This window comes from Lepisma saccharinum, chromosome 26 (assembly GCF_977018435.1).
Source record: "Lepisma saccharinum chromosome 26, izLepSacc3.1, whole genome shotgun sequence".
Lineage (NCBI taxonomy): Eukaryota > Metazoa > Arthropoda > Insecta > Zygentoma > Lepismatidae > Lepisma > Lepisma saccharinum.
The window spans coordinates 21,230,541-21,243,603 of NC_139254.1; the positions used below are offsets into that span (position 1 = coordinate 21,230,541).

At 37.7% G+C, this 13,063-nt stretch overlaps 1 protein-coding gene across 1 annotated transcript in view; it reads right to left on the minus strand.

Moving 5' to 3' along the window:
• The window catches only part of LOC145979454 (phospholipid-transporting ATPase ABCA3-like), a 128,805-nt gene that overhangs the window by 46,784 nt on the left and 68,958 nt on the right, over nucleotides 1-13,063 (minus strand). The window contains exons 16-18 of the mRNA XM_083112359.1: nucleotides 10,299-10,411; nucleotides 8,147-8,605; nucleotides 4,691-4,982 (exon numbers count right to left, since the gene is read on the minus strand). Coding sequence (XP_082968485.1) covers nucleotides 4,691-4,982; nucleotides 8,147-8,605; nucleotides 10,299-10,411 — 864 coding nt within the window. The remainder of the gene's footprint in view (nucleotides 1-4,690; nucleotides 4,983-8,146; nucleotides 8,606-10,298; nucleotides 10,412-13,063) is intronic.

Here is a 13,063-nt window from a genome sequence, read left to right on the forward strand (position 1 = left end):
TTGTGCACAGTCGTTGCGTTTCCAGGAAATTCTTACAATTCTAATTCATGAGAAACCCGTTTGCACCGAGACCAATGGAAAGGAAAACAATCTCGCTTATTGCAAGCGAAACTCGAAGAATTTTGACACCAGACAGACTGGTGCCAGCAAAAGTCGTGAGATAATCGGGCAGAATGAATGTTGGATTTTATAGGGGTTTACTGGAGCACTGTCTGTTAAAAGATTAACAGTAAGATTAGATCTCTCGGGAGAAACAACACAACCTCTCTAGGTACCAGGCAAAAAAAAAAAAAAAATAAAGACAGGGCTGTAATTTTCGTACTGGTTCGGCTGTGTAAAATACATCGTAAAAAAGTCACTTTTCTTTGCTTCAACCAACCTCATTCACCCTCCCCCCTTCCCCATTCAAGGGAGCAGTCCAAACTCCTTCCTTGACTTGCATTGTAATCCAGCGTGAAAAAGGAAATGCGCAACTTGCGATCTGTTTTCACCCAATGCGTATTCTAGGACACGTCATTAAACAGACGCGTGGCAGTCGATAATCATTCGAGTTTGGAATTAAATTTCACTTTAAACTGTATATTTAGTCCCGATTAGCCCATCAGCATAAAATGAACTGAAAACAAGCTTTATGAAACTGCGCATTTTCACATATCAAAATGGTAGATCGTTATTGGGTCTCACGTTAATCGACGATTTAATGTTGGATGTAGGAGTATTCTCGATGTCAAACACCCACCCCTCCAAATGTTTTCCCCTTGAATAATGTCTTTTTAATCAGTCTCGGCGACCATTCCTACATTGAACACTCTTTTTTTTTCCTTCACATGAATGGTTCTGAAGAAAAGCGGATGCAAATTAAATTTTATCAGAAGGCGCAGTACATGAAGTTATTTTAACTCTTGTTTTCCTTTCTGGAGATCCAATTTCGTTATCGTCAAATCAAAACATCTTTGCTTTTGCGAGATTCAAAACAATAACTTTTTCCTTCGCGCTGGATGAGTCATCACTGTTATCGGCAAGCAAGCGCTTTGCAGACGCTAGACAAAATACTGGCGCCAGCTGCATCTTAAAAACAAAGAGACCGGGTGGAAGTTCGAGCAACAGGTGGCGGAAGAGAAAAGTCCCAGCATTTTAAAGATAACGCAACTGTCGAAGATGGAACTTTTAACAGCAGTGTAAAGAAGAAAGAAATGACCCTTGCTTTACGTTTTACCATGCAACAGACAATAATACGGGCAATATTTCCTATGCAGACAACAGCATTAAAAAATAATAATAATAAATAAATAAATTTAAAAAAACTGAAATCTGCAATTATCAACATTGCCGTGCACACCAGTGGCGGAGAATGAGCTGGGGAAAGGGTAGAGGGTCACTTTTTTTTTTTACTTGTTCTATGGTTTTTGTTCGTTTTCAAGAATATATCCAGAACTGGTTGCCTCATTTTAGACGTCAAAGGAAAGGAAGAGGGATGGGTCCTTTTCCACCCTCGCCTGTAATCAGCCCGCATCAGCAAGAAAATCGTGGCTGAAACAATCTGCATCCCCCCCCTCCCCTATGTTTGCTAACAGGAAAAGAGGGAGAAGTCAGTCAGCCAACGGAACACTTTTTTGGCAGATATTACGACATCGACGCAATTAGGAAAACGTATGAAGTGGGAAACGGGAGTTATGATGCACGTAAGATCGAAGTAAACTTTTGTGGAAACCTGGATAACAATGCATTAAGCGGGTTGACGATCTTTAGTTCGCCTATGTGGTTTTGATTATCTCTAACAGTTTCGCTTTTTTATGAAGTGTTGCAGGGAACAAAGAACACGTTTTGAATGAAAGCGGTTACCGGAAGTTGTCGGCTACAAAGCCGAAAGTTGCTCACTCACGGAAACCTGCTGAACTCTAGGTCAGAGCTGGACAGATGGGCCAGACTTCCAGGCACCACGCATCTGTATTTTCGAACATTCCTGTGATCTTATCTCTCAAGGTGGTGTATTTATCGATGAAAGAGCTTGACCTGCCATACACATTGGCAAAGACTGCAAGTCCAGCAGTCATTTCGGGCTGCTCCCACCCTTCCCCGCGAGTTTTCAGCAGCTCTTAGGACAAGGAAACAAGTCAAGTCAATTTAAAATAACATCCAAGCACATTCGATCTTCTCTTCTCTTCTCGCGTATCAAGAGCAAGCGTGGCAAAACAAGCCTGGCACGTTGGGTAGCGGCAGTCGGGTGCGGGGTAACATTGGTGCACTTGAGGGAGGGAAGGGCAGAGGTCAAGTGCTATTGGATATCACTCAAGCATGGTGTGGTGGTGTCTATTTTTAGTTCAGACCTAATTGTGAGCGGTAGAGCGCTCGTAAAGGGAATGAGTGGAGGAAAAAACAACGCATTTTTCGGCCGATTTCCTTCAATTTTTCAACTTTTTTTTTCCAAATTTTTCTATTTTTTTCTAAATTTTTCACGGTTCCCGGGAAAAGGGTCGTTACTTCGAGAGGGTCGTTATACCCGGGGTCGTAGAATCGAGAGTTGACTGTATTTTCTTTTTTGCTTCATGTACGTGTTTCAATAACAAATTCAAACATTGGAAATCATATCATACTATTAGGTTCCATTAAAAAACACATACAAAACAACCCTAGTTATGTACATGTTTATACTACATAGATATATTTAATAAGCCTACAGAATTTGAAGATAACACTTGGAAATAACCACCCATTCAAAAAGCCAGCTTTCTTGAAAACACTGTTTATGTCTAACTAACTAACTAACTCCCTAGCCTTCTTAAACCCGAAGGTTCATGACTGCAGCAACACAGGCCTTCCATCTGTCCCTATCTTGAGCAAGATCTATATACTCTTTTCTATCCCTACCGACTTCCCTTAGGTCCATCTCAACGTTGTCCCTCCATCTTCGTCTTGGCCTTCCTACAGGTCTCTTACCATCAGGTTTCCCAACAAGAATCCTGTAAACTCCTCTTTCCTCTCCCATTCGTGCCACATGGCCCGCCCACCTAAGTCTTCTTGATTTTATTATTCTAATAATATCTGGACATGAATACAAATTATGTAGTTCTAAATTATGTAACCTTCTCCACTCACCTGTCTCCTCATCCCTTTTAGGTCCAAAGATTTTCCTAAGGATCTTATTTTCAAATACTCTCAATTTATGTTTATGTCTAGCTACAAATTTCATATTGTAAATTGTATTTTATATTTAGAAATGAGTGCCTATTTTACAGTAGGGAGATAAACAAAAACCATGGAAAAGGAAAAATACTGCCAACTCCTGTATTTTCATTGATTTAAGACACTTTTGTGAAAAAAGCCAAAAAAAGCACAACCAAAAAAGCTGCAGAACAAAACTCCAGTTTTTTTTTTTTTTTTTACAAAAAAGCCGGTTTTTCCCCAACCACTTCCAACTCTAATTACAACACTTATTTTTCAAGCAAGTACATGCATTTAAAAAGTCTGCCTGGCTAGAAAGAGACCACTTTCTTGCTATTTAGTTTGTTTTTAAATCCACTTTATGCACAGAAAGGCTATCACGACTGGACCTACAGCCCAGTATATTTTTACACAAAATATTTATAACGCAGAAGTTTGTTGGGGAAAAATGCAGAAATGTGTTTTTTTCCAGTCTCTAATCCAGGTAAGAAAAAAACTTGAATTTCCATGATTTCTCAAGATTTTGGAATGTTTTATCAGTTCCCTGACTTTTTCATGACATTTGCATTCCAAGAAAACTGATTTTCCTGACTTTTCCAGGTCAGTGTGCTGAGAAAACCTGAGAAACTGGAACAAATTGTTCCATACTTTTGTTATTGTGAAATGACGGTTAAGAAAACAATGTAGAAAGTATTTTTTCTTGTATGTATGCATTGCTTGCATTGTAGAATTATTTCTCTTGTAGTCTATGGTTATTACAAGCATAAAATCACAGTTTTTTGTTGTGCCGTTTCAGAACACACGCTCCCTTCATCAGACATTTATTTTCATTTTGACAAAAGATACAGTTATAACAGTAGTTAGCAATTTTTTAAACAAAAAGAATCCTTTATATAATGGATGTTGTCAATGTTACATTGTTGAAATATAGCAACTTAACTGTGAAAAGAAGCAGTCTGTTTTATTTTTATTTCAGATAAAAAAAAAATTGATCACATTATTTTTTATTTAAAATTATGAATCCTAAATATCATCGGGTAATTCAAAGTCATCATTGTTTTCACAAAGTCTCTTGATGTTTTCTGTTACATTAAATTTTAAAGATGGTGGCTTACACCATTTGTGAAAAAGAAAACTCCAAACTGGATCCACGTTATCATTTTCATTATTTAATTTATTCCAGTGTTCTTCTGCAATTAACGAAGCTTCCCAGACATTCAACTCTATGTTTCCCATCAATCTTTTTAAAACCCTTCCCTTTTTAATCAAATGTTTTTCTTTGATGATGTGAGCTGACAAACCTGTTCTTGGGTTTAGATTTATAATGTCCAAATCGTGTTCATGCCATCTTATTGCCATTTTTATTATGCTTGTAATAACCGTAAACTACAGGAAAATATAAATAAATGTTTGATGAAGGAAGCGTGTGTCCTCCTGAAACGTCACAACGAAAAACTGTCTTTATGCTTGTAATAACCGTAGACTACAAGATAAATAAATGTAGAAAGTGTAAGAAAGAAACACTTACCAACTTCATTGACGTATTTGAACATGCCGCTGCTATCAATGACTGGCAAAAGAGAGAGCAAAATGCAAATGACCAGAAGATAACACACCAAATCCCAAATAAAGGAAGAAGCCCAGTATATAAATGGTCTGATTCCTGTCATCAGCTGTAACTGCTTGGCTCTCGAAGCCCTCTCTGTCACGGGGAACATGATGAAGCCAGTGACGAACAGGAGCAGCCCTACTGCAGGTAGGGTACCCCACAGAAACATCACCGCTATTTCGTACTTCTCAAAATTGCCAGTATACTCGACCTGAAATACAAGAATGCAATATACACATAAAATCTACAATTCAGACTTTCAATCAACAAATTGCAAAATACATTTAATGATCATGTAATGATCTGTGAGTTGTCTATCTAGCTCCTTGCATCTATGACTATTTCCAAATCAAACACAACTCTGCGACACACCAGACCTTTGAGGGCTGGTGCCTGCCAAGTGACTTTTTATTCGGTGATGTGAGTTAGGACATCAATTCCCATTGCTGCTATTTTTAGTCATTCCAGACCAGAATTTGCTACAATTGCTCCCAATTCTCCTGAACACTCAGATTTTTTGGAGATCACACGGGAAGCTCAAACTTGGGACAACTTGCACCGCAAATGAGAACACTAACCATTTGGCTAAGTATGAGTTCCAATTTCCAAATTACCGAGTTAACAATGCAGTGAAACCTCGATTTTACGTTTTCCAAGGGACCCAGCTGAATAAATTTAAAATGCACGAATTTATACATATGAGGAAAATTTTATAATGTCGAGACCATCAAGACAATGTATAATGCAGGGAATGTAAAATAGAGGTTCCATTGTAATAACAACTTATGCTATGAATCTATAATCTGGAATGAGATGACCCAGCTTAAAGTTTTGACAATGTCAGTCTAAAACAGACACAATGGTTATTTCCTGTATTCTTCGTGGTCTATGTGGAAAACTATTTGTACTTTAAAAAACAACAACCTGAGACTACGTATTAAAAAAATTGGGCGAGACTAAAATTGTACTAATGCTGGTACTGACAGGTTTCCCAGATTTCTGCCAATTCCAATATTCAAATATTTGGTAAAGTAATCAACTAATACACAGGTTCAGGATGAGGCAGATTAGTTAGTAGCCTGTCAGTAATGATGTAGTCATATTGGTTTAAAATGACCTGAAACTGAATGAGGGGTGAGACATTTGTCTTACTTTGAAATACCATTGGATTAATTCTTTTACTGCATATTTATTATGACAATTTCAAAACCAAAGATACATGCAAAAAAACTGCATCTCATTTGTAAATATTTACTTTCTATATTTAAGGCAGAATATTCAAGCACAAAACAGTAACATGATGAACTCAATATATCATGCTAATTGTTAACTAAATGTTGGTTGGGCATAAGATCAGTGAACTTACCGTATTTACGCATGTATAATGTGCACTTTTTCCAAAATATCTGCCCCCCAAAACTGTGGTGTGTATTATGCACGGAATAATTCGGACAGCCAAAATGAAATCACGCATTTTTTTCACTATGTCACTGCGTATAACATGTATATATCTACAGATTGTCTTTCTTTAGCAATAATAATTTTAAAAAATAACTTTTAAAAGCGAAATGGCCATTTTCCATGAGTTTTCACTTAGTATTGGAAAGTTTTGCGACATCGAGAAAAGCAGCACCGTTTTGGCAACATTCAAGCCAGACCTGTTGCTCAAACTTCCAGCCGGTCACCTTGTTTTTATGCTGCAACTGGTGCCAGTGTTTTGTCTAGCGTCTGCAAAGTTGTCGCTTACCGATAACAGCAATGACTTATCCAGCGTGAAGGCAAGTCATTGTTTTGATTTGACGATAACGAAATTCGATCTTCAGAAAGACAAAGAAGAGTTAAAACAAACTTCATGTCCTGCACCTTCTGATAAACAAAACTGTAAATTTTATTTTGCATCTGACACAAGGATAAACTTCCTGAACACTCGGAGCAAGGAAATGCACACAATATAATCACCGCTTATCTTCAAAACCATTCATTGGGGGGGTCCTCAATGTGTAAGCTGAGAACGATTTTTTAAAAAAAATGCTCAATGTATAAGCTGACACCGATTATCGTCGATCTCCCATTTTGATATCTGAAAATGCGCAGGTTTCATAAAGCTTGTTTTGAGTTCATTTTATGCTTTTGGGCTAATCGGGACTAAATATACAGTTTCACTTTAGTGAAATCCAATTCCAAACCAAAATGATTATCGAGTGCGACACTGTTCAATGTGTCTTAGAATATGCATTGGGTGCAAACAGATCGCAAGATTCGTGTTTCCTTTTTCAGGCTGGCTTACAATGCAAGTCGAGGAAGAGTAAGGACTGCTCCCTGGAATGAGGGAGGGGGTGAATTAGAAGTTGGTCGAAGGAAGGAAAACGTGATATTTTTACGATGTATTTTACACAGCTGAACCAGAACGAAATTTACAGCCCAACTTTTTTTTTTTTTTGTGCCTAGAAAGTTAAGATCTTCCAAGAGATCTTATCTTACCAGTTCATCTTGTAACAGACAATGCTCTAGTAGACCCATATTAAATCCAACATTCATTCTGCCCGATTATCTTCCGATAATCGTTATTGGTGCAAATTCCAATAATGACCCCTTCGAAATAACTACCTTTTTTCTGGGAACTGTGAAAGGTCGTTGTATCGAGAGTTGACTGTAACAAATATGAAGGTAAAATAATTACGCCAACACTTACCAAATAGAAATAACTACTGTATATTTACTGTACTATTGCAGCTTGACTAACATAAATAAATAAATAACGTTTACACTTAATTTCGTCATTCACTCCCAGTTACTAATACAAGCTGTCTGAAATGTCCTCACTTCCATCCATCTTGTTCGATATTCCCGTTACCTTAAAACTTTTGATCACCATTTCCAGGGAGATGGAGTTCCATGCCTCACAAACCCATTCACAAACAATCGGCAGCGATGTACGTTTCACCCTCCTGCTTGGTGCAAGTTCATGGTGCGTTGATGTCGTCCATCTATTGTAAGCATCACTCACTGCGACCTTGAACGGGAGGTTGATACTTTTGCTAATTCCTCTCTTATGAAAACCTAACATCTGGAAGTTCAAGGTCGCGTGGTGAATGCAGAAGCTACGAAAGCAAGGAAAAGCTCGTTTTTATGATCTACTGATTAATTTTAAATGAAATACGTAAATGTTAATCCGACACTAAGAAAGCCATTTCTGGGACCTGAATTGTACTGCACATAATATACAAGATAAATTTTTTTGTTGCTTTTCCCCATCAAAAACGAGGGTGCGTATTATACATGCACGTGCATTATACATGCATAAATACGGTATTAGTAAATCTTTCAAATCAGAACATTCAAATATTTAGGAAAAAGTGTGAAAAATGAACTTACAAAAGCAATTTTCTCAAGCGGATGATTTATTGTAGTTATTGAATAGTTGCTTTTATTGTTCAAATATTTCAACAATGCATTCATCACCAAATTCAATGAGATTGGTGCACTGTGTAAGGCCAGAGTTGAATGAAGGGCTGTGATCCTTGGATGACTGCCATTCGATGTGATCTTGGCAGCCACGATGTAACTCTCTCTATATTCCGGTAAATTTGCTTCACCATCCTTTATGAGGGATTCAACTACATCCGAAGTTCCGAGCCTCAAATCTGCAATATCCTTCACCAGATCCCGGTATGCAATACCAAGCTCTTCCTCTCCAGAGTCTACCTGGTATTCGATGGGAGATCTACCGTAGTCTTTGAGGGCAAGCGTTCTCGGGGATTCGTCCTTTACCGTTTCCACAACTTGCCCGCTAAGGATTACGGCCAGGTATATCATCAGTACAGCAATTAGAGCCTAGAAGTAAGACAAAGGACATTATTAGTCTGAGAACGAACTGGAATTGCTAACACAAATCTCTAGCATTAAGACCCCACTGGATATAAGGCCTGCCTCACCAAGCTACTACGATATTGTAAATTCTGAACAATTACATCTGTTTAGAATTCCTTCTAGGGTAATTACATAAATTTTTGCATGGTGTGCTTTTGCTGTTGTCTAGATAACCTTGATATAAAAAAGGTTTACGAAGCCACAAATATAATCCAATTTCAGATAATTCATATATACCAATTATTGGGATAATTCTGATATCCATGTAAAATTTTTATTGATTTTGCCATCCCCAGTAATTACAGATTTTTTTTATTAAAATTAGAATTGTGAAGATACCGATGCTCATGTATTTCTACGGGTATTGATTGCAGAAAGTATCGGTTAGAATTTGATCACTAATACCGATCAGTCAATACTTTTCTGGAGTCCAAGTGCTCCAGTAAAGTATTGTACAGTACAAAGTATGCAAAAATACAGTGTGACACTTTTGTGGAGTCTAAACATTGAGGACATTATGTAATATGCATAATTTCTGTAAGAGCACTGTGGGGAAAAATGAATTTTGTGATTGAATGATTGTCTCATGTGAGATTATGGATACTTTTACCTTTAGTGGGTGGATGGTTGATATTTCGACCATGCCGGAATTTCCGTTGAGGATGGACAGTAAATAATCGACCAACACCGCATGCCAGAAATTAATGTACCATATCCTGAAAACTACACACAATATTTCAGTTCTGTCTTTTTTGTTCATTAGTATACATATGAAAGTCGACGCTATAAGCAAAATTCCAGATATTGTTCCGTAAGCTGGCAACACAGCTTTTATGCAATTCTATTATTTTTTAGTCAAGAAGTATTAGTGTGTTTTCAATGAAACTTTGCATAGTTGTAGAAATGTAAGTAACACCAATACATACTACAGTTTTTCACTTTGGTCTATTGAGAGGGGGGGGGCGGCATAGGGGTATGCCGTATTCCAATTTCTTTTATAAATTTCAATTTTCTTCTTCTTCTTCTTAATTAACACTAATTATTGGGAGGCACAATGTATAAATTTTACCTCCGCTAAAAGCCATGTCTTTAATAAAGAAACATGATTTCATCTCTCTATGACAATTAGTTCTCGAGCTATGTCTTTGTTTTTCTTTTACTTTGCGGCAAGTTTGAAAACTGTGTGCTTGGTTCCATCCTCAGAGGTGTTCCATCCGCTAAAGGTTAAACATAATTCTGGTATGGCATATATACCCATGGAACGATATACATTACAATTTATAAAAATTCTGAACTACCTTGATTTGTTACAATTTTCAAATATCTTTATCAGTGACAGACAGTATGAGTATTTGAATTGGTATTGGTTCAATTCGAAGTGAAATTCCACAGAAATCTACCACAAGCTTGCTTTGAAATATTCGTAGAATCACCAGTTATGTAATCAGAAAATTTGAAAGGTTATGTTAAAATTATGGTTGAACCAGAGATCAAATTTGGGTTTTGGCCACTACACGGAAGAAGTTGTTGCAGTGTACCTGGAATGGACATAAAGCTTATGCAAAGATCTATGTTGTGGAATTCATGAGGAGAGGAAAGGTTAGGGGGAAAAGTTGACTGGGTAACTCAGTGGTACAGCATTGGCTCGGTAATTTACCTGTGGCAGCAACGTGATCCAGTTCCTGAAGGTATGAAGCATTTTCTTCACAAACAGTGCTTTGTGGCGCTTGAAAATCAGTGCAGGGCCTGTTTCCTTCTTCACTACAGAATCTGCAACAAACATATATAATAACAATCATTAAGTTACAAATCGACTAAGAACATACAAATCGTTAACGCTATTATCAATACATCAAGCTATTATTACAAGTGTATCAACAGATCTGTGATACTATAATTATGATTTTTTTACAAAAATTGTACGAGGCGTATTTTTAAAGTAAGTACCATTTTGATATGTACAAAAAACAAGTAATAATTTTTGTAACAATTTTATTGTTACATGAAAGACTACACTTTTATCTACTTTTCCACATAATTGCCACCAATATTAAGGCACTTATCATATCAAACAACAAGCTTTTGTATTCCGTCGTCATAGAAGTTTGCCGTCTGAGTTGACAGCCACTGCAACACGGCCGTTTTGAAGCTATCGTTGTCATCGTGGCGCTGGCCTCCGAGATGCTTCTTCAGTTGCAGAAACACGTGGTAGTCACTGGGTGCTAGATCGGGGCTGTATGGAGGATGATCAAATTGTTCCCAGCCAAATGATGCGATGAGATTTTCACAAGAAAAGTAAAGGTGCTACCTAAACATTTGCTTTTGTGCGCCTCACTTAACATTTTTGGTACCCATCGTGAGCAAAATTTTTGATAGTTTAAGCGTTCGGTAACAATTTTGTAGATAACACTTCTTGAAACTTCAGGGAACTCCTCTGATAACAAAGAAATCATGAAGCGTCTCTTTCACTTTTTCGTCGACTTTCTGCACCCAATTGACAGCGATCAGTGAGGTTCGCCCACTCCGTTCCTCGTCATGAACATTCTTTCAGCCATCTTTCAAAGCTTCTACCCATTTGCGTACCATTCCATCACTCATAATGTTTTGCCCGTACACTTCACAAATCTGACGGTGAATTTCAACTGCTTTCACGCCTTTAGCACTAAGAAAACGAATAACAACACGTATTTCAGTCAGAGGGATTCTCAATCGGCAGAGGCATTTTAAATATGCAAAAGCAAATGTATACACGATCGATTGTTGCCGCAATGGCGTCTGTGGCTTGCCAACAGATGTAGGTACCCAGTGCGCATGCACGGGACACCGACTGCAGCGCTGCAGCGGAGGAATTTCAAAATGGTACTTACTTTAAAAATACGCCTCCTATATTCTATTCCAGCATATTTAGTTGCACAAAAACATAAAATATGAATAAATTACACTCGCAGGATCCTGAAATATGTAAAATAAAATCTTTTCTACAGTGTAACCCCAATGTTACATTCCTTCATTTTACACTTTCACACATTCTAAGATCGGTTTTTAAATCTTTCTCTTCTGAAAAATGCAAAATCGAGATTTCATTGTATTTCTATTTCAATATTTCACATTGTTTTTCCACCTCTTCTGTTAATCATCACAATAAGGTTGAATGATGGGACCATCACAATGATGATGCCTCAGCGTTCCCACACAAACTCTAAATGTATGATATTTTCCCAGAATTTTCCATAATCCGCACATTTTTTCCAGAGTTCTCACAACACAGGACATTGCTATTCCCCTCAGTCAAGTTCTATATTATTGCCGACCTCCAAAGTTCAGTGATTAGCTTAGCATGCTATGAAGCCAGGGATCTTGGATTCGAATCCTGGATGGGCATGTGATCCTTGTAAGTGTCCCTTCATCACTTACATCCTCATACTCAAGAATAGCCAAAAGTAGCAGAAAAGCGATGCTAAATAGCAAAAATCATATCAAAGCAAACCTTCTATATTATTATTATTAGAGATGGGTTATTCTGTAGTCTATGGGTTTTGGTGGATACAGGCATGTCAGTTTATCAGTAATATTACTGTCAATTTTACCCACCAAGCATATTAATTAACCCATTAACTGTGGCCGAGCTATACATACACACTCTAAAATTGGGCCTTTTTTGCGGAATGTCAATATATAGACGGTATTTCAAAATTAAAGGTTCTTGTATTACGGCAAGACATTTTTATCGACACCAATTTTTTGTGCTTTTAGTAGTCTAGTGGCAACAAACAATCCATTGTTGATGCTTTGTCAGTTCCTGGAAAATATTCTTTTTGTAATATGGAGTTAGAGCCACAGTGGTCTAGTTAGTAGGGTGTCTTGACTGCCATTCGGGAGACCCGGGTTCAATTCTTGGGTTGGGTGTTCTAAGGTTAAAATTTTACCAGCTTTGTCCATGCATAAAGCAGCTCTGGGTCTCACCCAGCCTTAAATAAATGGATACCTGGGGGTAGCCCTGGAGGGTAAAGGCAGTCAGAGCATGGTGCTGATAACATCACCTCCAATTTTGCCGAGATCGAGAATATGTTGTGGGGTCTACCCCCAAATACATTAAATGCGCCTTCATGGTAGAGTGCTGTATGCAGGGGGAACTTTACCTTTAACCTTAACTAGTATGGAATGTTTATTTGCAGCAGAGTCTACAACCGCGGCAAAATGACTTTGGACCTCATGTAAAATATGCTGTAGTAAGCGCACTTTGTAGCCTTGTATCTAGTGTTGTTTTGTTTCAAACATGGAATTGTTTCTGCATGAACGTATCTGGCAACAGTGTATTACTGCTCAGAAACGAGTTAATTTCATTTCGTATTGTCTTTCTGCTGTAGTGTGTGTGATAAATTGCTTTGTGTTGGATATTTGACTACTGTGTAGGTGTATTTG